Source organism: Pelecanus crispus, chromosome 1 (assembly GCF_030463565.1).
Source record: "Pelecanus crispus isolate bPelCri1 chromosome 1, bPelCri1.pri, whole genome shotgun sequence".
Taxonomy (NCBI): domain Eukaryota; kingdom Metazoa; phylum Chordata; class Aves; order Pelecaniformes; family Pelecanidae; genus Pelecanus; species Pelecanus crispus.
The window spans coordinates 126,804,593-126,828,894 of NC_134643.1; the positions used below are offsets into that span (position 1 = coordinate 126,804,593).

Below are 24,302 nucleotides of genomic sequence, written 5' to 3' on the forward strand. Positions count from 1 at the left end.
CAATTTTCTATATTTTTGTTCTCAGAAATGTTTTTATTCTTAGCACTCAATAGATCCAGTGTATTTGCCTCAAGACCTGGTATTTGTCCAATGGAGAATATGGAAACATCTGATTATACTTGCACATTCGATACTGAATGTCCAGGGCTTAAAAAATGCTGCAACTCATCCAAAGGAGCAGGCTGCGTGGATCCAATGCCAGAGGGTATGTTACTGATAAACTCAACACTGCTTCTAATAGAAATATGCTTAATTTTTCCTTCTGAGGGTGGGAGTGGTCAGGAAAATTGTTACCATAGCTCTTCATAAAACAAATACGGAAATCTGCCTTGGATCAATTCCAGGATATTCATTTCCAGTACTTGCACCCATGAGCGCTGAACCACGGGTGCTGCGGGTCCAGTGGACCTTGCTCAGGTTTTTCTCCTTCGCTGGTGTCCCTGCCTGCGGCATATGGCAAATGAGGCCATAGCCGATGGCTGTACGTCGGCCCTTCATATTTGCTGAGTTAAAGCTTGCTTCGGTTTCTCAGAGCCTTCCTGTAGCTCTGTCGCTTTCTATAGCATCAGACCTGAGATGACTTGGCTTTTTTATTTTGTACGCTTCAGGAAGAACATTCTGGTACAATGTGACAGTGCTTGTGAAAATGGATTTTAATGAATTAATCAGAGTGGATTCCCACCTTCTGAATCATTCACGCCTTTTGCACTCTATGGTACGTATAAACATAAATGCTCCTGTGTGTTGCTCGTTGTGTCCATGTTTCTGTTACTCAGTAACCATCACTTGCTCCAGCCCAGGAGGGATCTCGTAGTCCTCTGTGCTGGACATAACCTTGCCAGGCAGTCGCTGCCCCTCTGTTCCGCCAGATAATTTTTTGGGGCCGTAATTTATCCTTAATTGGTGAATGTCAGCCTCATCCTCAAGGAGCTCAAGTAACATTGATTTATCAGCTTCTTTAGTAAATTCTTCAGGTCTCTTCTGAGGGCAATTTAAAGACATTCTGAAATATAGGGTTTTTTCCTGCTTATGAATTGCTTGCTCCAGCTCCGGCTCAGTTCAGTTTTGGGTTTATGACCAACAGGGTCTGGATTTCAAGACCTGCAAAGCATGATGTTTTCTGATAAGGAGTTTTGAGTTAAACCTTTCAAGACACAAACCTGATCTACGGCACTGGGATCTACATGGCAGGTGGGCTCAGCAGCACCAGAAGTTTCACTGTGAAACCCCAGGATTATGGCAGGGGACTGTTTCTGGGTCAAGGGCATTTTGTTGTCATTCTTGCCACAGAAGCAGTGCTGGAGGAGACAGCAGGGTGTTGCTTTTGCTGTAGGACCAAGGCTGTGCCTTGTGCATGTATTAGCAGCAGCATTGGCAGCAACGTGTGCACGGCCACGTGACAGCAGCACGGCGTGCCTCTCCCTATCCCCGACATGGCAAGTGGGAAGAGTCTGAAGCAACCAAGACAAACACAGCCCTAGTAGAGGGGTGAGGCACACTTCCCGAAAGGAGGGTCCGCAGGAAGAACCAGGCTGCAAACTAAAGCTGCGCTTAGACAGGGGGGCTTGCTCTGTCCTCTAAGCGGTATTTAGGAAATGGATTGCTGAACTAGGACAAAGACCCTCCAGGCCATAAACCTGAAGCATTTCCCTAGTACATATCACCATGCCATGGAGAAAACCAGGCTTGGATGTGGCCTTTGAAAGGTACCCAAGAGGTCAGTTCCCTGTTTCCCTCCATTTTTATTTCTAGTCCTTCTCAGTTTCCAGCTGGAAGTGGGCTAGTAGCAAAGGAAACCCTTCTCCCATCATCAACTGGCACTGACAGGCAGAAGAATACAAGGTAGCAGCAGTATGGGGACGTTGCATGAATTTACTTCTTCCTCCTACCTGAATTCATGGTTCTCATATCCTAAAAAAGTTCGAAACCCTGGTCCTGTTGCTGTATGGTAAGGAATAGAGGGCAGTGATCTATGAAGACTTTCATATCTTGGTCTAAAGCAAGTTATGGCAAAGTCAAGCACGCAAAAAATAGGAAATATAAACTGAAGCTTTGCAGTGAGCTGCTACTCAGAGGAATGTCTTCCAGGCCCTGTCTGCCCCACTGACTCCTAATGATCAGCCCACCACCGTGTTCCTTGTCTGATCCCTGACTCACAGTTGTGACAGCTTGGTCAGTCCTGGGGTCTCTCTGTGTCTCTTACTCCCAGCCTTCTTGTTCCGTCTCTTGCTTTTCTTCTTTATCTTTCTATTCCCTTTGCCAGCAGTCTTTTTAGTTGCTTGAAATAAGAAGTGTTGGATAGCTTTATTACAGATGAATTGTAATAGCATGTCTAAAGTATATTCTGTCTACTGAGGTATTGATGTTTAAACATTACAAGCCAAAGAGACTTCTTCCTTATCTTCCTGGGTTGCATCCTCCTGCCTAAGCATTTGAGATCTGACACGATGCTCCACACCTCCCTTAGCTTGGCATTACTGTCCTGTAACTCTGCTGCAAAATGTGGTAGTTAGAAGAGCTCACCTTGCATAAATACAGACCTAAATGTTGCCACTTTGCTATGGTTTCTGAACTGGTGCTTTCTACACTCAGATTATGATGATGATCGCTGCATTGGTTGTGCCTCATTGGCATACAGTTGTGCTGATAAAGAAATGAGATACCAAAGTGTTTGTTCCCCTGTTTTCCAGATTACTGGTGCATTACAGCCCTTGAGTGCCTCTGTGTACCATATCCAGAGTAACCGTGCAGAAGTATACACTGGGACAGTGGCCTCCCAGGTTCTCATTGGACTGCATCAGCCAGTTCCACTAGCAGAAGTTTCTTCTTCCTTGAAGGACATTGTGAAGCGTGTGTATGAAGTGATTGACACAGAAGTGCAAGGTTAATTATTATAATCCTGTCACGGGGGGAAGCTTTTTCAGGCGGCTTCATCCATCTTCACTAGGGATTTCATCTGTATGACTATCAATTTGCTTTCAAAAATAGCGTACTGAATCTTGTAAACCTTGCAAATATGTCCCTAACCTATCCATTATAGGATGGAGAGAGTTGTAGTTAGTTAATAATTATTCTGGAGTGAATAGTTTGGAGGGGAATACTCCTCCTTCCTCAATTAAGTTTATTTTCTCCTAATAGCATAGCATAGATCATCTTCATATGAAAAATCAAAGGTGTTCAAAATTTGTAGCACAGTCATTAGTTGTATTAAACAGGCTCTTAAAAAAAGTATTTAAAGTATTCTTGGGAAACAGATTTAGTCTGTTTTTATAGACATGTATTACTTCCAGTAGGTTGCATGAAACAAAGAGTATTTATAGAGTGTTAACTACTGTAGTGTATTACTACCTACTTTTTAAATGCTAGGTAAATATTTAAGTATATTTGGTGTAAATTATTTTAATCGACTTATTACTGTGTATTTATCCGAACATCTTCACTCCTGAAATGCATCCGTAAGCACTGTTATGATTTCTTATTCTGTGTTTACTTTTGAAAACTCAGTCCAACTTTCAGTGAAATCACTGGGTAGATCTCCTTTGCTCTGCCGCTGACACCTCTTAGGTTTGGATGACATCCTGCAACTGTAAGAAAGAGCTGCCACTAACTGTCCTCTTATTCCAGTGAACTGGAGTAAAAAGTGGTACGGTTATAACTGAATGGGGGCTAGTTTCAGGGACGGGCAGCATTCTGATTTCATTGCACCCATGTACACCCCGAATTGCTTCAGCAGAGTTACTGCAGATTTACACTGAATTTATCATATCCAGAGCCTAGTCTACACACATTGCAGATCAGTCTTGATGCTGCTGTCAATATCTGTGCAAGGTGTGTTGTTCTTCATAGATGTCAATGAGTGTTCCTATGTTGAATTCAACACTTGTCCTGAGAAAAACACCTGTGTAAATCTGGAGGGTTATTACAGCTGTGACCCTCAACAAAGACACGGAGATGTCAGCCCTCACCAGCTGAGCCCAAGAAAGGAAGGTAAGAAGCTAGGTCTCACCTTGGGAAATACTGAGAACGCTTCCGCAGGACTATCGCAGGAGCCACCTGCAAGGCAAAGATTTCTGGAGCACACAGTGCCCCTTCTCCTCCTATTGGGAGAAGATGCCACATAAGCCAGCTATTAGCTATTTCTGATTAAAATGCAGTGTATATATTTCAGAGTACCTGGCAGTTTTCTCCTATCTCACCCTCAGCTGTCCTCACTCACCTGCCAAACCCTCTAGCTTCAAACCCTGAGTGCTTCTCAGAGCAAAGTCAGTGTCAGTACACCTCCCCAGCCCCCGGGGAAATATGATTAGTGACACTATTTGTACATGAACTCTCCTTCCCATTTTGACTGTGTGACTGCAGCGGGGACTCAGTGGTTGTGTAATCCCACCCTGGATTATACAGAGTCCTCTGCTGGAGGCAGACGGAGTTTGGCAATGGGTGAAATAATATTTTGCGGTACCAGTTCAGCAAAATATAGGGCATGTACTTACAGCCCGCAGACATCAATGGGCCCGCTAATAGGCTTAAAGATAATGAGATAAATAAGTGCTCATAGATTCAATGCTTTAGTTAGAAAACAAATTTACAATCCTTTAATCTCAAAAATTAAGATAATGTATTACTTTATGCTTTTGTGATATGATAATACGTTTATTTTCACTTCTATTTATATTACTTCTGTTGCTGCTTTTCAGCTGTGGAAAACATTAATGGTATTATTTTGGACTTGCTTTGTTAGGAACGCTTTAACTCTTTGATAATACTATTTTTCTCCTAGGCATGGCAGCATCTACTCCAAGTTCAGCATTGGATCTCATTAACATTAGCAATAGCTCTCCGTCTATAAGTAATTCAAGTCTCTTGTCCATGACTAACCAAGCTACAGATGCTGGGTGCTGTAAGTAACCTTGGCTTTGAATGAATATTGTCTTGCTTTTAATTCAGCCACTTTTTGATCCCTTTGTCCTGGGGCTGGTTGAGTTACATGAGGGTGTTCACAGAAGCTGGTAATGATTTTGGAGTGAATGGAAATTGAAAGAGAGAGGGTCCCCCAACAGGACATTTGAATTGGGGTCTGCAGTGCTGTGACCACTGGAGAAGCCCCACTGTTATTCCCATGGCTACTGGCCTCCTGGAAATGGAGGTGGCTGTACTGGCTTCTTGACCCTCTTGTGCCTGGTGAACCATTCAAGTGCAGGTCCCATCATAGGGCTTGTGCTGGATAATCTTCCAGCGCAAGAAGCCCGCTGGTGAGGGCTGTGCAAGGCCACCACCACTTACTCGCCCTGGACCCAGCTTACTGCATGTCCCAGGCTTGTCCTGGAACAAGGTATGGGAGGATCTGCTACCAACCACAGGAGCTCCTCCTGGCCACAGCCACTGGGATGCGGGCCTCTTGCTTTCGCCTCTGTGAAGATGTTGGTGGGGGACATGAGTCAGGTAGGTTGACCAAAGCTACTCTACACTGGACTTAGCCTTTGCGAATACTCTCCCTGCTATACATGATAGCTGTCTGAGGGACTACGGTGGGAACAAACCCCAGCAGATTTGTCTTTATATGGGTGACTTCAGCCCTTTCAAGGTGAGAGTTGTCACAATGCTTTTATAACAGCATCCTGTTCTTCTTGTGGGAGGAAATAGCTGTAAGTATTCTTTGCCTAGTTCCGAGAGACAGGCTGGATATTCTTGATCTCCATCCAGAACTTCTAATCCAAGCTGAAGCTAGAGGAATTAAACTGAAGTCCCTCTGGAGCAGGGGCAGTATTGCTTTGGGGGCGTTTGGCAGCCACCTGGCTCAGAGGCCTGGAAACAAGTGTGCCCTATTGAAACAATTTAAGAAAACAAACTTCTTTCTCAGGCTAGCTATTAGCATGAAAGAACTGAAGTTGTGGCAGCAACATGCCACGGTCTCTAGGTTAGCATGGGGAATGGTGTTCATCTCACCTGACCCCAGCTGTCTACAGGAGAGGTGTCTACTCTGGGCTCTCTTTCTAGTTAGTGGAGACACACAGGCTCTGCTGGAGAGCAATTAATCCTACCCAATTTAGACACCTCCTCCTCCTTTGAGGAGAGGGATCATCTCTGAAGGCTCCTGTCTTTTCCCATTGATGTGGCAACGATTGCACTGGACTAGAATGGCATAAATAGGTGCACTGCTGCCCACCACTCTGCCCCCAGCCTGTAAAAGCTGGGGTCTGTGGGGTTTTTCCAGGCATAAATCAAGGCAGCCTTTGCCTGAAGAGGTGCATTTTGATGATTAAAGTGACAAGAGGCATAGCAGGTGTCAACATATGTAGGGTACACAGACTGACTATTCCAAACTTACTTCTGTTGCTTGAACCTGTAGCTCACTGGCTGATTATTAGTGTTACTAGAGATTCAACACAAATAAGTATAGTAAAAGGAAATAAAAAGAGTAAGCACCCAATTAATCACCCTAATGGGATTGTTCATGGATGAGGGTACCTGGTACTGTGAGAGGGACAGAATCTGTCCTGATGTAATGTAAAAAGGAGCTTCCCCTACTGATTGTCAGAGTGCTCTAATGGATTTAGAATAGCACAATGCTTTAAACATGAAATGCTGATTTTTCTCTGATGAGTCTTCCTGGGACTGTGATAGATCCCTCTGCAATTAGAAACCACCAAATCTTCAGCGTTACCAGCAACAGTTTCGAAATGTCTTGGCACGTCACTTCTACTTTGAACCACACGTTCCAAGTCCAAGTGTTCAAGGGCAAAGAGATTATACAAAACTTGAAGACAGAGGAAATGAAAATGGATGTGTCTGGACTGGAAGCAGGTGTAATGTATTCAGTAGAGATCAGCTATGAAACCTGTGGAAAAACTAGCATCTTCCATCAAAATGTCAAAACAGGTAAATAGTTACTTAAAAAAAAAAAAGGATCTCTCTCCCCACTCCCCACCCCCCTTTCCTCCCTACTCACTTGCAGTTCAACAATGATCCATTTGGTCCTCCCTGAATTCCATATTCCACCCCCTTCAGCACTTATTCTCTCCTCTACCCCAGCATTTATGCAATCCAGAGTATCAGGCAGCAGAACTCTGGCCTGAGTTGATACAGCAGTGCTGGAGCTGACTCAGACTGTTACAGATTTCAGACTAAGCTAGAATACTTTGTCTTTTTTCTTTTTTTTTTTTTTTTGGGTGCCTGGCACTGCATTCTGCTGCCACCCATCTCCCATCAGGCCCCATTTTTCCTGGTTGACGGCTGTGGCCAGGGAGAAATCCAGTCAACTGGTTTGTCAAGGGCTCAGCTGAGCTAACAAGAGTGCCCAGAGGAAGGCCAGATTCAGTTGAATATTTATGAATTACCAGGATTAAAGGGAATAGCAAGGGCTGTGTAAGAAAGCTTGCAGAATACCTGCATAATTTTATTCAATTATTTATTATTTAGTGATATTAGTTCCCTAAGACCCTGCTGTGTTGATTGAACATAGTTTTGCTTTTCCTTTATCCTTGAATTATTTCCTAAGCCTTCATGCAAATATCTTAAAAAAACAGACAGTGAACTATTTAATACTGGCCACAGTGAGAATGCTCCTGTTTATGTTTATCCATAAGAGGCTTCCCTTTGATCAGATGAGGGATGAATTCAGTTTGGTTCAGAGGGAAATTACTCCCATTGTAGAGGGCAAGTAGGAGGTCTATTGGTTACAGAAACAGGGGGCTGAACTTCAGAGAATGAAGTTGGAGCCCCTGAGAAAAAGAAATGTCCAAAGTTCAGTCCAAAGAGTAACAGCCCCAGATTGTTTGAAGTGGTTAATAGATTCCTTAGCTCTTGGTTTTGGCTCATGTGCTCTGTACGTTATCTGCCAGGGCTCACCAGACAGAGAAGTGGCATGCACTGGTTTTTGTTATTGTTTTCAGTCATACTATCCACACTACCAAGATCAGGATAAAAATAGTAATTGTGACTGGTGGACCAGAGATGAGCTCACAGACAATTCAACCCTGCATGTAACTCAAATGCAGGAGTTATGTAGGGTCAGGTCCACAAGGATATGTGTATACCCAGTTCTCATGCAGTTGTAATTAGGCATCTAAATATTTTTATGGACCAGATGTATGTGCATCTCCTCAATGTATAGGAAGCTTGTAGTAGAATATTGGCTTTATTTTCTTGGTTTAACACCAAACTTTCCTAACCCTTTTCCCTCCATCATCTGAGATTTTGGTCTGGGTACATCAGTTTTGACTGAATCCTTTCCTCTTTTGCTTTATCAGTCTGTGTTTTAATATTGTGTCCTACAGAGGCCAAGATATTTGGTGTTACTCTGAGGATTCTCAACTACAACTTCACTGATGATTTCCATAACGCCAGCAGCTCAGCATATGAAGAATTTTCAAGACTGTTGCTTACAGAGGTAATGCTAAAATATCTGTGTGTAATGTATTTTCTTTTCAATTTAGAATTTATTTAATGTAATACAGGATTTTATGCCTGGCTGGAATATCCCCTGAAAATCATCATACCCTTTCCTATGACCTTTCTTTATAATTAAAACAAAATTCAACTGACTAAACAGATCAAACCCTTGGCCTTATTAACAATGGAGCCAATGAAAATTTTCCCCTACAGAAGAGTAAAGGAATTAAAAATGCAGGCATGCAACAGGGACTCCTTTCCTTGGATCTTTAGTTTGGCAATAAACTCACACTAAATTGACTTGAGGCTTTTTAATGGATTATTGAAATGACATTGCTGGCATTCATTTCAGCACTGTCTTCTCAATAAACATCTGACTGCTATCAAATGTCTTTCTTCTAAAGGAAAAGTGACCGGGTCAGGCTTTCTTCTCCAGCACAGTTCATTACATGCACACATGTAGCGACTGTCCATGTTCAGATGTAACCAGCCATAAAGAAAACTTCAGTCATGAAGTCTGTTACCAGCTCTCAGCTTCCCAAACAGGGCGGGTGTGTTTCAGATGCAGCAATCTCTTACAGTTTGGCTGTAGAGAACAGGGTCCATACAGAGGAATTGGACTCTCCATCCAAAATTAGACTTTCCCAAAACAAAGGGGGACTCATAAACACATGTGAATATAAATCTGAGGAAAAAAACCACAATGGAGCTATACTTTCAAAGGCAGCACAGAAGAGGCATTTGCTTATGTGAAATTGCAAGTTGAACCTTCTGACATGGTTTTATTTCCCATAGCTTCAAATTGTTTGCTTTTGTTGTGCATGAGGATTTTTGTCACTGAATCTTCTCTGAGACTAATGCAGATCTAATTGGCGTCACGATGTTGGGAAGGAAAAGGAGCGTTGACCATCCATGTTGCTTTTGCCTCCTTGAGAGATTGGGAGCACAACATCCCCCCCTCATTTCCTCTCTCCTCTCTTTTTCTTGCCTCCCCACCCTGATCTGAACTTAGACTAGTTAAACAGCTTGTTTGTAGGAATTTTTGGAGCACACTCTGGCTGAATGGGAACAAAGCTGTGTTGCTTTATGGTGCTGCATTGCATGCTCAAAGGCATGCTTTGAGGTGTATGTAGGAACAAAAGGCTCAAGCACGGAGATGCCTTCTAGAGATGTAAGGCAAAACTGCCAACTCCTGCACAGCTCAAATATCAACAGCAGTATGCCAGCTTTAATGTTCAGAGTAACACCACTTGTTCAATTGATGTGTCTACTTACTGGATTGGTAATCAACCATAATTGTGATATTTCCTTGAAGGTGGGCTGTCTCAAACACATTTTCTTGAAGTTATCCACCCCCATTTTTCTTGTCTCTCATCCTGAGATTTCTTTGTTGTTAGACTTGGCTGCAGGCTGGACTTGGACTGGTGAGTTCCCTGGGAGCTAAAGCTATGCCCATACTGGTAAATGAAACCTCCTGAACCACTCTGACACGGACACCGATTGGCACAAACCAGCCTGCATCCATGTGGCTGGGTCTTCCAAAGTTCGGTGGTCACATTCAGATTACTTGTTGGGACTGGTCCCTGGTGACTCTGCCTGGGTACTGCCTGGGGGACTGCTAGGTGGTAGCAGCCAAAATCAAGCCAGAGTCTGCTCCAGCAATAGTGGAGATGACCAAGTTCCAGGGTCTGGGAGTGCAGAGGTGAATATATAGGAGGCTTGGGACAAAAAGCTCACATGACATACAGAGCTAACATCAAGGGTCTGATGCATGCAGACTTACCGGACCAATTCAGCTGTGATGCATGCAAACAGGAGCAGAAGGAATTATGCTCCCTTGAGCCAAAATGAAATTTGTTTTGTAAGACCAGTGGTCAGATGGGTACCATTTTCAAGGGTACCTAGATGCACCAAGGAGACTCACACTTCTCCTTGCCTCAGTAATCTCTGAAAATTAAGATTTCTGAAATACTTTGAAACCTTTCTTTTTACAACATTTTCTACATTGAGCTTATATAAATCTTTAAAATGGTACCACCATAGTTCAGTTATAAAGGAGCTATTCCTGTTGGGTTCCTAATTGTCGATGCTTCTCTCCCTTTGCTCAGCTTGAAAATTCATTTCCAGCCAACATTTCTGCTTTATACAAATCTGGGAAGCTGAAAGTGCAGACCGAATCCCTGCAAGCTGGAAGTATCATTGTGAGGCTCAGAATCACTGTGCAGGACCCCGAGTTCCCAGTCGATGCTTCCACGTTTGCCCTGGTGCTTTCTCACCTGTACAATGGCTCTGCGCTTTTGGTGGATCAGCAAAACACTGCAATAGAAGGTAATTTTTTTAAAAAATTTTGTTTCCAAGCAACAAAACAGGGTTTGTATTTCGATCACGCACAGTATCACCAGCATTTTAATGCAAAATACTTTACAGAGAGACAAAGCATGTGGAGCTTACAGTGGTTTGTTGGAGGGAAAACCACGACATGAGAACTCCTCCATGGGCTTTTGCTCATAAGCCCAGAAGGTTTCAGAAGAAGCAACATTGGCTCTCCCCAGGTACCTGCAGGCACTGCTTCACTCCACTGTGTTTAAGGAGGAGTGGAGCCCTTGATTTCCCTATTAATTTTCCTCTCTGCTCCTTGCGAGCAGTTGGAAGCTTGCCATATCTTTCTCGCACTGAATTGCAGATAGGATTACTGTGGAATATTTGTAGCCTTTAGCATACACATGTCCTCTAGACAGTTTTGTGCTTCAAGGCTGTGGGGCTGTATTTGGGCCAGGGTTTAAGAAATCTAACATCTTCACTATAGAAATCCAGCCAGAGAAATTCCCAAATGTCCTCTCAGTGAATGGGATTAATGTATGGAATTTATGTTAAACCAGGCCTTTGTTTGATCTTCAGTAATCACCATTTTTATCTTCAAAGGACTAAGTTCTGGCTTCAGGTTTCCCAGCTGGCAAATCCAGCCAGAGTTCAGAGAGTTGCCAAAGCCAACAGAATGGGTTATTCTTCTCCCCCAGTGCCTTAAGCCCTTAAAAGTTTATTTACTGTGATCAGGGAGAACTCCCTCTGGAGTTGCAGAGCATATGGAGGTTAAGGGGAACAGGGCAGGAAAACAACAGAAGAGACAAATTGCACCTGAAGCCTATAAATATCACAGTGGTAGCAGATACTGAATTGCAAAATGCTGATGTGTGCCAAAATACTTTACAAACATTATTGATCCTGGGACCGAAAGAGTGGGGAGGAAGAAGGCAATAGCTCTGGACTGTTACTTTAATTGCAGAAAGCGAGGTGGCTTCCAGTAGCATCACACTTAGCCAGGAGCACAGCCAACTCCTCCTTAGGGGTAGAGAAAAGGGGTCTATTTCTTAGGTCTGCCCAAACAAGCATTTGTTTGACAGGAGTTTTCTAAAGTCAAATGTGGAAAATAAGGCCAAGGAGTGCAGTCCATGAAGGAAAGATTTGTATAATGGGCTGTATTGCTTCCTGACCCCTGAGAGCCCTGGGATGTGCCCTTTGGCAGTAAGCCCACACAGCTTGTGCCAGTGGAGAAATGCCACCTGAATCCTCCATGGAGCCTGGCCACCAAAAGGCTAAAAGGTTGGTTTAATGACAGTGTCAGAGCAGGGAATTCAACTTCGAAACAGCAAGGATGAGAAGTCAGAAGGGATAGTGCAAATGAAGGGAGTGGAGCAATTACACCTCTCTTTGTAGACTCATAAATTATTAAGTTTACTGCCATGATAAATAGAGACACTAAAATGGCTGTCTGTTGTGTGAGGCATGGTAAGGAAAGAGGGACGTGTGCTGAGTCAGGTCCAAGATCCATCTAGCACAATATTACATCCTCAGTAGCAGCCAGGAGCCAGTTACTGGAGAAGTGTCAGCATATGGCAAGTGTAGACAATGCCTGTCACTAAAACTCTCTTAGCCACCAACTATTTTCAGCTCCAGGACTCCCTGAATCCAAAGTGATTTCTTTGGGTTTCTCCTCCATGGGTTCCCCGTGAAGTCATGCAAACCTTTAGCATCTGCAACATCATTAGGCAAGGAATTTCACAGATTTTTACCCATTGCATGTACCTCTTACAGGAATAATGGGTAATCAGAGCGAACACAAAGGTGGTTTTTTTATAACTCTTGGAGTAGAACTGTTGGTTGAGGTGTGTATATGGGGAAGCCACTTGCCAAGCATGAAAGGCTAGAGAGATGCCAAGAGTGCAGGAAGAGAGCACAGAGCATGCCTTGGCTGAGATATAATGGTTATAGAGGAAAAAAGCGCAGTGTGTGTGTGCATGTATGTGCATGAGTGATGTACTAGTGCCAGTGAGCGCTGAGAAGAGAACTCAAGTGTTTTGGCCTGATGCGTGACTGAACATGGCCATCAGGGGTGAAGGAATTTGCTTAAAAAGCCATGCTGAGTGATGAGAAAGGAAACTCTCAGAGACAATGGAGCCAGTGAATGTAAGTTATTTGACAATTAGCGTGGGAGCATCTCTCAGATGGTGTTTGAAGCCATCAAGAGTCACAATTACCTCACAGCATAGTAAGGCATTAAGGAGAGTACTTTCATTGCTCATGCTTTAGTCAGTCCTGCATACTTCTGTATTCCCTCTAAGTGTAAGGCTGTAACATAATAGGCTGATGCTGGCCATAGGTGCATGAAATTGTCTAATGGAAACAGTCATGGATAAAACAATTGTCTAATGAGGAAGAAAGGAAAAAGAATTTAAATATTAGCTGGAAGGAAGTAAAAGGGGAAGGCTGTCTGCAAGCAGAAAGATGAATGCGTGTATGCGCATGCACACACCTGCTCTGTGCTTTCTGTTTCTAGAAGGGGACTTTCTTTTGTTTTGGAGAAATAATCACAGTGATTAATCTCTGCATGTTTGCAGAATGAGCACTTACGATAATGCATTGTTCAAAACAATTTTCTAGCCTGTGATCAGAATTATTTGTCCCAAGGCACAGTTTTGAGTCTAGTTTTCTGCTCTCCCTCACTTTACGGCCTTGAGGCAGTGAAGGTGTATGCACAAGGGAGTGCACACAATGAGGGCTCACATGGGATTCAATGAGATTATTCATGTCCAAAGCATTAACTTGGTCTTTGCACATTTGCTGGAACAGGGTGCGAACGGTAATATAAGACTCCAGATCTAAAACCCTCAAGAGTGAAGAGACTTGGCAATAAAATAGGTCTATAACTCCATGAAAGAAGCATCTCTAAATGATTCAGAGCTGCTGAAATTAGACATAAGGAACACCCTTAGAGCATATTTATGCACTGATGAACCAGGATCTCTTTTCTGAGACTGCCAGAAATAGGGTCAGTTTTACAGTATTACCTTGGAGAAGAAATCTTCTCTAAAAAGAGTTTTTGCCCTTAACACTTCCTCTGTTAAGAACTGAAGAGTCCTTCTTGTGGGAGTTACTTGCATTTACTTTTTATTGGAAGCAGAAAATTATTTGGATTAAGTCTTTATTTAATATTCTTTCTACTGGTAGCTAGTGGTAACAGATCTATTCATTACCTGATGTATCAGTAGGTACTGTACACAGAACTTGGTATAATGTATGCTTTCGATATGGCTATAGTACAAACTTACAATATTTTTTTCACTTCAAATAAATATTTACTTCTAAAAAAAATTATTAAAAAAAGTCTTTACCTGGAGAAAATCTATGTCAGAGTACAAGGACAAAGGTTGATTTTTATGTGAGAGAATAACAACACAGTGTTCTGCATCACTGAGTGCTTGGCAGTCAGGTAAATGATGAAAAAGGAAGACCACATTCATAAATTCAAAAATTGAAGAAAGGACTACTTCATGATTATTTCTAGCTTAGTGCAGCCAGAATGGAGGCTGTCTGACCAGTGTTCTGGTTTTGGTCTTACAGACTGGGATGAATGTGCTTCTCACACCGAGAATGACTGCTCTGTGTTTGCAGAGTGTATCAATTTGATGGGCTCGTACCTGTGCAGATGCAAGACAACCATGGATACTAATCCATCCCGACCTGGAAGAAACTGTGAGGGTGAGCAAAAGACTGGCATGTAGTTTCTCTTCACCATGAAAGGTTGGAATAAGTTGTGGTTTTCCACCTCTGCTTTTATTGCAACTGTTTATATAGCACACAATGTGTATATAGATGCACCTTTGCGGTCTCTGGCTGAAGGAGTATATATGATCTGTCTCTGAAAATGAAGGTGAACCTTATATGTGTCTTCAGATTAAATCTCTCTGAGATCCTTCTTGATTAGCCTAATGACTGACTGCTAAGAAACCTGACACGTACTTTTTCCTCTTTTGGTATGTCTGTGGCTGATTTCCTCCCACTGTAATGATCCATGCCCTCCGAACCAGACGAGGAGACCCAGGAATCAAATCTGCTTCTTTGTGTAGGCACAAACCAGATTCAACACTGTTAAAATCAAATATGCTACAATGTGTTAATGAAATATCCAAGACCTGTTTCTGTAACACTATTACACATGGCTGAGCGGTCTCAACCCCGTTTTTAGGTCAGACCCTGGTGCCTCCTCATCCAGTTTGAGGTCCCATTTCAATGTGTGTTTGCTGTGTTGCAGGTGAGATTGTGGACCCTCTCACTGAAACAATGGCTCCTGAAGTAACAAACAGCACAGAATTTGCTCCTGAAGAAGGAAGCCCTACAGCCCCTGCTTCCCCTGCCACCACCGAGATGGTGGCTGCTGTAGGCTCCGAGACGAGCACCGCTGTACACCTCCCTGCTGCACTGCCCGTGGGTGACAAGCAAATGCCCCACGGTCGTTCTCCCACCAGCACTCCTCCAGCCCCTTGGAGAAAAAGCCTGGAACCACAGATGGGCTTTGGCAGGGACAACAGCCCCATGGGGGTTGCAGCCAGCAAGGAACTTGCTGTGAGTGCAGAGCGGCAAGCAGCTGTAACTCCATCGCAGCAAAGCTCTGTGACAGAGGCTTCCCCCGGTGCATCACAGCGAGCGGCTGCTCTCACAAATGCGCCCATGGGCGCAGCTGGGCAAGAGCAACTCAGTTCGCCACTGCTGTTGTCTCCAAATCAAACAGCCTTTGCTACCGCTAGAAATCACACAGCTTTTGGTGTGCCTCAAGCCAAGTCTCAAGGTGGTCCTGGTACCGCTCTGCCGGCCACAGGGGATGCTGGCATTCCCACCCTCAACACCACTCTCAGAGCACATGTAGAGACAGGAAGGGAGAACAGCTCTTGGTCTGAGAAATATGCTGGAGCCCTGGGGTCACCAGCTCTGCCAGGCGCCTCTCCAGCTCCCAGCCCGATGCCAGGCCCAGCCATGGACCGCAGTGAGTATGCGTCCGGCAGGGGCAGGCACGCGTGGTAATTTGGCCGCATGAGAAGCAAAACCTCGCTCCGAGTACAGAAAAATGCACAGTTCGAATCAGTGGTCCTGGGATGAAGGCATCTGAAACTAGTTTGTCTATGTCAAAATTATTTTCTTGCAGGAATTGGCACTTTTTTCTAAATCAGCATGTGTAAGTCATTTCTTTTTCTGATTTGGCAGTTAGTTTTATCGATGTTACATTTCTTCATCTCAAAGCAGATGAAGCAAATCATACAGTGCACTGAGTGTGGCTCATCGAAACATATGCTGCTTGTCCTTTTACCACACATCTTGGTTTCTCCTGCATGCTCTGGCACAAGGTGCTGTGGCAGCAGCCGCCTATAGAGTTACCTTAGAGACCCGGGAAGGCAAACGACCTGCCTTCCTATTCCTCTCAGTGGAGGATGGATTAGGCAGAGCCCCGCAAATCCCCTGTGTGCAGGAGCTGTGTGGAAACCTGTGAGCTGCTTGCTTTTTCAAGAGCTGTAATTGAGAGTAACTAGGCTGGCAGGGAGGGCTTCATCTGTTTGGGTTTGGGTAGATGTTTTGCAGCTAATTAGGGGATTTTTCTGTTGATTGGAGCTGAATCATATTTCAAGGTTAGAGTCAGATTTGGTCTTTAAATTATGGTTTTATTTGGGATAGGAATGCTGCTGTCTGCGCCCATCACTAAATGTATTTTTTCTTCAGTGTGCCAGTGAGTGATACCTATTTCAGTTTTGTTTCTGCTTGTCTTTATTCTGCCTCTCATGCCCTCCACTTGTCTCCGATCCCAGACTGCACTCCCCTCTGCTCTGTTCTCTTCCCCTCCCCTATGATCTCCTGTTCCTGGGGGTCTCTGCTCATCCAGCCCCACTTCTGGTTCTCCCTCATTCCTTTCTCCCTGGAAAACCTCTTTTTCAGCCATGTAAGGCCAACTCCACTGCTTCTCCATCCTCTCTTGTACCACCAGTCCTGATCACCAGTGCCACAGTGTCCACTTCTCCAGCCCTGATAAGCTCTGGGCAGCCATGCCCTGTTCAGCTTTTGTCTTCTCTCTTAGAATCATAGAATCATTTAGGTTGGAAAAGACCTTTAAGATCATCCACTCCAACCATTAACCTAACATTACCACCACTAAACCAATTAAGGGTAGAGTAGTAATTTCACGTTTCCTGGCTTGGTGGCTGGATTATTTATTAGTAAAAACTAGGAATCATTAAGGTTGGAAAGGACCTCTAAGATCATCAGTCCAACCATCAACCCAACACCACCATGCCCAGTAAACCACGTCCCAGAGTGCCATGTCTACCTGTTTTTTGAACACTTCCAGGGATGGTGACTCCACCACCTCTCTGGGCAGCCTGTTCCAATGCTTGACTACTCTTTCCATGAAGAAATTTTTCCTAATATCCAATCTAAATCTCCCCTGGCGCAGCTTGAGCCCATTTCGTCTTGGCCTATCACTTGCTACATGGGAGAAGAGCCCAACACCCACCTCACTACAGCCTCCTGTCAGGTAGTTGTAGAGAGTGATAAGGTCTCCCCTCAGCCTCCTCTTCTCCAGGCTAAACAACCCCAGTTCCCTCAGTCGCTCCTCATAAGGCCTGTGCTCCAGACCCTTCACCAGCTTCGTTGCCCTTCTTTGGACATGCTCCAGCACCTCAATGTCTTTCTTGTATTGAGGGGCCCAAAACTGGACACAGTATTCAAAGTGTGGCCTCACCAGTGCCGAGTACAGGGGGACAATCACCTCCCTGCTCCTGCTGGCCACACTATTCCTGACACAAGCCAGGATGCTGTTGGCCTTCTTGGCCACCTGGGCACACTGCTGGCTCATGTTCAGCCAGCTGTCAACCAACACCTCAGGTCCTTTTCAGCCAGGCAGCTTTCCAGCCACTCTTCCCCAAGCCTGTAGCATTGCATGGGGTTGTTGTGACTGAAGTGCAGGACTCGGCACTTGGCCTTGTTAAACCTCATACAGTTGGCCTCGGCCCATCAATCCAGCCTGTCCAGATCCCTCTGCAGGGCCATCCTACCCTCGAGCAGATTGACACTCCCACCCAATTTGGTGTCATCTGCAAACTTACTGAGGGTGCACTCAATCCCCTCGTCCAGATCATTGTATCTTTTAGTCTGCCTAACCTTGGTGAGACCTGGGAATAGAGCTGGGCAAATAGCTGATTTGGGACCTCAGTGGCCAAATGGAGAAAACAAAGGATTTTGGACTGAACACCATGTTGACCTTAATTGAAAAGCTCCATTTACTGCTTTGCTTTTTTGTTCGCCCTGCCCCCTTTCAGTGTAGGGAAGAGAAAAAAAAAGTGTTGTTTTTTTTTTAAATGAAAACAAAACAATGTTTATTTTGAAAAAAAAAATCAAAATAGCTAATTTTAACTGACAAAAAACCAAAGGTCGTTTTCTTCCATCTGGAAAACAAATTGAAGAATTCTACACAAACAAGTTGAGTTTATAAAAACTTGTTTTCTTTTCCTGATGACTCAAATATTTAGCCATGTGCTTTTGCTGGGAAATAAGCCTGTGAAGGGATTATGCCTGGGCAACAAGAGGAAGAGCCCCCATAGTGGTATCTCACTAGTCCGGGGCAGGAAATTCAGAGGGCAAAAATCCATGTTTGGTGAAGTTTAATATATAGCTCCTCCTTGTGGCAACATCTCTGACCTGGAGGGTCAACCTCAGCCAACCCTTCATAGCCTGTCATGTCTTTTAAATGCTTTTTTTTTTGTTGTTGTTGTTGTTCGAAAATTGTTCAGAACATTTTCCCTCTCACCATCAGATAATCAAATATGGTTTATCTCCTAGATACCTATGTTCACATGACAGACAAGCCATGGCAAAAAGCAATCCCAAATCCTTTGGTGTGACTGGTGGTGGTGAGGGTTCCTTTGGGATCACAAGTATGCTGGGATAAAGGACACCAGCTTTGGTGGCTTGCTTTAAGCAGGCATGACTTTCTCCTCTCCCCTGCAAGGCTTTACTTGATGACTATTTCTTCTTTTCTTCTAGTACCTGTCCCAGCTCAAAGGATTATTGTCCCAGATGTGACTAGAACCAGCTTTGATGTAACATGGTCCACAGAGTTTATGCAGAGCCCTGCTTTTCAATTCTTGCTGCTTCAGAAAAAGCAGCTAATATGGGAGACTAAAACTCCCATAGTATAGGAGTCTGACAGTCTCAGAGCTGGAACGTGGTGCCTTATATACTGTTGAAATCAGGACAGATGTGAGCAGGGAGGAAAGCAGTCTGGTACACCAGAAAGTAAAGACCGGTAACTCGATTCAGAAAAAAACTTAAACGGAATCCTTAGCCAGATAATAGAGTTCTTGAAGTCTTTGGTGAAGACTATCCTATATTCATAGAAAACATTGAGATGTTAGATCTTGGTACGCTAGGAGTGATTCATCTCATCTTACAATACCTGCCTAAAACATAGAAGTCCAATCTCAGGCAGTGGTCTAACCTTCCTCTGAGGTTGGAGGGAGGACCTTGGTGCTGGAATTATTTGGAGGGACTGGTGTCACCCCGTTGCATGTAGAGGGAGCTGGGACAGCTATCTGAGTCTGAGAGAGCAATTCAGGTGCCTGAACATAGCCACAGAGCAACATTTCAGATGCCCCAGAGCATCCAAGACAGAGCTGGCAGATATAAGACCTGCGGGAGGTCTGTGCCCTTCTTGAGAGGCATCCAGGGGCCAGAGAGAGCAGACTAAGGTGGTGGATCCCTATGTTTAGGCATTTGGGGTTTTGGCTACATTTCAGAGGGCTGGCCTTCTGCTGTTACGAGCTGATGCATACCTGTGTGGGCAGGCATGCCAGTGACTGTCACACACTTGTCCATGGACCACAGTCCATGGAACATGTACTTAAATTGTCTTTTTCTTACTTTGCAGCTGTCCAGAAACTTAGTGGCACAGTACGGATAACAAATGTGAAATACTCTCCAGGCTTTAGCAATACAAGCGGTGAGGAATACCAAACCTTTGCACAGCTCTTTGTTGATGAAGTAAGTGGGTAAGAAGGATGTGGTCAGTTACCAGTCTCAATGAAACCACGTGTATGACCTTTTTCCCATGAAGGCTGTAGGCCACATGTGAGTCTTACATGTGAGACCTTACACCCGTAAGGTCTGAGTCCCCCTGACTGTCTGAGACTGCAGGATGAGCTTGCAGCCGTGTTTCAGAGTGAGATCAGGATTTGGGGATTCTCTGGTGCCTCCATTTCCTCTGCTTCTCATACTCAGTTATACTGGCTTATTGATTTCCTCCAGGGATGTGGTGAAAAGTTAATGGATATTTGCAAAGTGCTCTGATATCCTTGCCCTGCACAGCAGCATATTAATGAACAGTATGATTGTTATTACCCTTTGTCGTAGTACCTTAAGGCTGACATTTCTTATAATCATCCTTGGTTTTGTAGCCCCGTGTGTGGAAAGGGAGTGGTTTCTTGCTAAGTCACCTCTGCCCTCACTTCTAATTAGAGTGCAGGATATCAAAGCACATTGTAATATCAGCTGTGCCTTTAATGCTCTCATAATTCTCAGGCATTGCCTTTGACAGCATTACTCTCCTAATTTCTTAGTGAATTTATCAGAAGTTTGTTCCAGCTGGTGTTTATTCAAACACACCTGTGCTTGGAAAAACCACCGGTTATGCTGGGCTGCTTTATTGTCTTCCCTACCTCCCCTTAACTGTCTGTGTTTTTAGAGGCCTTGATAACAGTGATGATAAATCCATCTCTGACAGTCATATGAATTTTCAAATCCTGCAGAAGCCTGCCCAAACTCTCACTGTGTACAGAATTACAACCTGTCACTGAAGTACAGCTGCCCGCAGTGGGGGCACTGACAGCGGCGTGTGTTCGGGCAGAGGTCAGGCCAGTGTGGAGTTAGAGGCGTCTGCAAGGAGGGAAAAGCATGATCCTTTTAGCTGTGCATGATGTTGTCTCGGCTATCACATAAGTTTCCCACTGGTCGTTACTGGTTTTCACTTTTCTGGATGTGTTAGCGGAGTAGAGCTTTCTCAGAGTTGTTTTGGCCCCAAGCTGTCACATCAGAAAACAGTCACAAAATGAGAGTGACGTGATTAGCAAAGTGAAAAGGGAACAATTCTCCACTGACCTCACTCTCATTCAGCATCACTGTCTGCCTGAGGCTATTTTGGAATAGCATAGTATTAAAATGGACTAAAATGAATACAGTTTCTTCATGAGCCATTCAGTCAGATATCTTAATCCAGAAAATAATTGATACAAATATATTTGGAAAATCTGTAAAATGTTTACATAAAGGAACTAAAGTAAGTGTTTGTGTCAGTTTTACCCAGTTCTCAAAGTTTCAGGCAGAAGATGATCACTTGTGATTATAAGGAGCTAACTCCTTTTTCCAGCACACCGGTTTTGTGGGTCAGCCAGCGAGATGAGTTAGTGTTGATTCCATCTACCTCCTAGCCACTGTATATAGGCTATAGTATCATAGCTACTGTACATGGCAAAATATGTTGTGAGTGTTTTATTACAAATGTTGTGTTTTTAGATGTCAAAGAAAAGGGAGTGTAGGAAAACAAAAATATCTGCGTGTTTTCTTTTCAGGTTATAAGGGCCAGAAATTGATCCTTTAAAGTAAGTGAAGAAAGTTTCATGGGCTTTAAAAGCACTGTCAGGTTCCAGTTAAATAAAGTTTGCCAGAGATATTTTTTTTAAAACCCTTAGGAGTCACTATCTGCAATTGAGAGGATTTATAAATCCTAATGTGTATAATGCTCTTTAGCATAGAGCTGCCCCAGCACTTAAGTGCCATGCGGTTTAATTGGCAGCACAGCAAATGGAAATACCGGCCTTTAAATAACGTGTAGATGAGAATGCGGTAAAAACTTGATGTGACAACTTGCACTGTCATTGCCCAGGCTAGTTTCACCATCCTGCTTGCAATGCAACTGAAAAACAACATAGCTAAGGGCAGGAGAGTATTTAGTCTTCTTGGGTTTTGCTCAGCCTGTCTTTTGCAATAGCCAAGAACAACATCATGGCAGCGAGGGCTTGTTCTCAAGAAAATGAATCAGGAAAGCAAAAGGTTTGAATTGAAAATGCATTCACTGAGGTGCATTAAATTCCTGAGTGGAAAAGGTTGTTTTGAATTTGGGTGTCTTAAACTTAACTGGTTGACAAAAAGTGTGAAACTAATAAATGATACTGCCTTATCAAGGTGAACCCCTCATTTGGAAGTGACGGAGCCTTTGTTTGATGTAGCTTAATGCACGTAAAATGATTGCAGTTAAAGCTATCTGAATGTGGAATGAGTGTTGATACAGGGATTAAGGCCGTTTCATTACTGCAGTATAATTTCACTCCTTTTTTTAATTTGAGTTTATCCCCAATTTGGGACATCCTTAAAGCTGGTGTTGGTGGTGGCTGGGCAGATTTGTGCTCTAGTACCTTCTCTCTGAAGGTGCAGCCAAAGCACGAACAGTGGGGAGGGCTTTCTTTCTCTTTCAGTGAAAAAACAGGCTTCATGTAGAGTTCTGTTCAAATTAATGTACCTTTTACTTACTTATTTCCAGTTTCCAGACTGCCAGTACATTCCCTGATCTGCTGGCCATGCAGGCTTCTGTGCAGGTACCCACAATAGCTCCAATAAGCTGCTGACATTTTGCCTGGGACCTATGGCTGGGTGGTCCCAGAAAACCCACCAAACATGCCACAGCCACTCATGGGGTGAGCCTGGCTGCCTGACCCTGACACTTTCCTTTTGCTCAAAAAACCTACTGGCCTTTCCCATCCCATTAAAACAGTTCTAGTGCAGCTTCTGGCCCTGAACTTGGACTTTATCTGCCTCCTGTTTTTTTGCCCGAGTAAGGGACATTCCCTTCCCTCGATGCTGGGTGTTAATTTTGCTCATGTTCTCTCCTTTTCTTGTGGCTTGTCTTCTGGCATACCAATTTCTCCTGGTCTGGCATTGCTAGTGTTCCCTTTGTGTGCTGCAGAAATTGTAGATACAATGATGGATCCCAAGATAATTTATTTGTCTAGTAAGAAAACCTCATACTCAAAGGTATTATATATTGAATATTTCCTTCTAAAAAGTTCACTCTTTCTTTTACTTTTTTCCTAGCCCCACTTCATCAACCATTATTTTGATAACCTAGGGTGTGGTACCTGTTGTGAAATCACATAGCCTTCAGGATAAAGGGTTTTGTAGTGTCACCTAGTGGCTAAATACATACACAGGGAATGTCCCCCGACACTTTTCAATCTCTGAGTCCTGCTTTGTGAGGAAAAACATGAATAAGGACAGAAACAGACCAACCAACCAAAAAAAAAAGCACAGACAAAAAAATTTTCCCAAGCCTTAGGTAAAAAGAAGCACCGATAAAACAAAATCTTCAGGACATAGATGAGAAGGGACTACTGGTGAAATTGGGGATGGGCTAAGAGGATGTCACGGATGTGTGTATTTAATATCCAGAAGTTCAGACAAAAACTACAAAAGATGAAACCTTAGGGCTGACCTCCAACTTTTCAGTACATGCTTGTGAAACAGCAGAAAGAGAGAGGAGAAGGGGCCCAAAAGCCCCCTGGCTTGGTGAAATGGGAGATTTGGGGGCTGGCAAGGACAGCCTGCGGTCTGCCCAGGCTTTTGTAGGGAAGTTAGCTCTTTCCATCCTCCCAGTTGTGCCTGCGTGCCCCATGGGGCACTGCAAGGTTTGCTGTGGGGGACTTCCAGGTGCGTGGGAGCCTATTTCCAGGTGCATGCAGGGGGTTTACCTTTCCACCGAGTGCATGCAACACACATCAGCTCTGGTGACTCAGAAAAGGACTGCAGCATGCCTGCAAAATCTGGGACCATCTGCAGAGCTGGATAATACATAGCGGGCAAGTAGTTAGGGGCTGGGTAACATACAGCAGGCAGGTAAGTCAGGCTTGGCAAGTAGGTGCGCAAGAGCTGTGGTCACCTCGGAGAATCCAGCACAAAATGTGTGATGTCTGTGTGTGGGTGCAAGAGAAATGAGGCTGCTTCTCCCATCGGCTCCCACCGCCTAACCCTTGCCTTGGCTCTTCCCTGGGCTTCCCCTGGTAGGAGTCACCACCTGCACCCCTGAGCATTACACCACTGACATAAGCTCTGCCTTAAACTCATGGCTGAAATCCAGCCCTGCTGCTCCAGATATTTCCTGCAGGAGACGTGTAGAGGAAGAAGGGGTTGGAGGTGACCGCAGCGTAGCCCCTGCCTGCCCCCTTAATTCTGTGGAAAGTTGAGCTAGGGAAGGAAGTGAGTGGTGTACCCTAAAGAGAGGGCCTAAAGCAGAGCAAGGTGCTGGGACAGAGGTGTGACTCTCCTGCGCTGGCCGGCGATGTGCCAGCTCTCACCTGGGCCAAGTGCTTCTTGTCTGGCCCTTATGGTGTGGTTGCTCTGCTGCTCTGTGTATTCCTCCTTGCTGGCATCTCCTAGGAGCCCGAGAGCCATGGGAGGGCAAAGGCAAAGAGCAAGTGTGCTGAGAAATCACAAAAATTTAGGCATTTCTGTGGCTGTTTCCATCTCTCTGTGTCCTGCATTGAAGCTAGTGG

General features: G+C 44.3%; 1 protein-coding gene across 1 annotated transcript in view; it reads left to right on the forward strand.

The window, feature by feature from the left end:
• UMODL1 (uromodulin like 1) overlaps positions 1-24,302 on the forward strand; it is a 55,352-nt gene that overhangs the window by 16,389 nt on the left and 14,661 nt on the right. Inside the window, exons 3-13 of the mRNA XM_075713672.1 lie at positions 44-205; positions 609-715; positions 2,691-2,883; positions 3,847-3,987; positions 4,778-4,897; positions 6,622-6,876; positions 8,274-8,386; positions 10,497-10,716; positions 14,287-14,424; positions 14,978-15,706; positions 19,634-19,746. Coding sequence (XP_075569787.1) covers positions 44-205; positions 609-715; positions 2,691-2,883; positions 3,847-3,987; positions 4,778-4,897; positions 6,622-6,876; positions 8,274-8,386; positions 10,497-10,716; positions 14,287-14,424; positions 14,978-15,706; positions 19,634-19,746 — 2,291 coding nt within the window. The remainder of the gene's footprint in view (positions 1-43; positions 206-608; positions 716-2,690; positions 2,884-3,846; positions 3,988-4,777; positions 4,898-6,621; positions 6,877-8,273; positions 8,387-10,496; positions 10,717-14,286; positions 14,425-14,977; positions 15,707-19,633; positions 19,747-24,302) is intronic.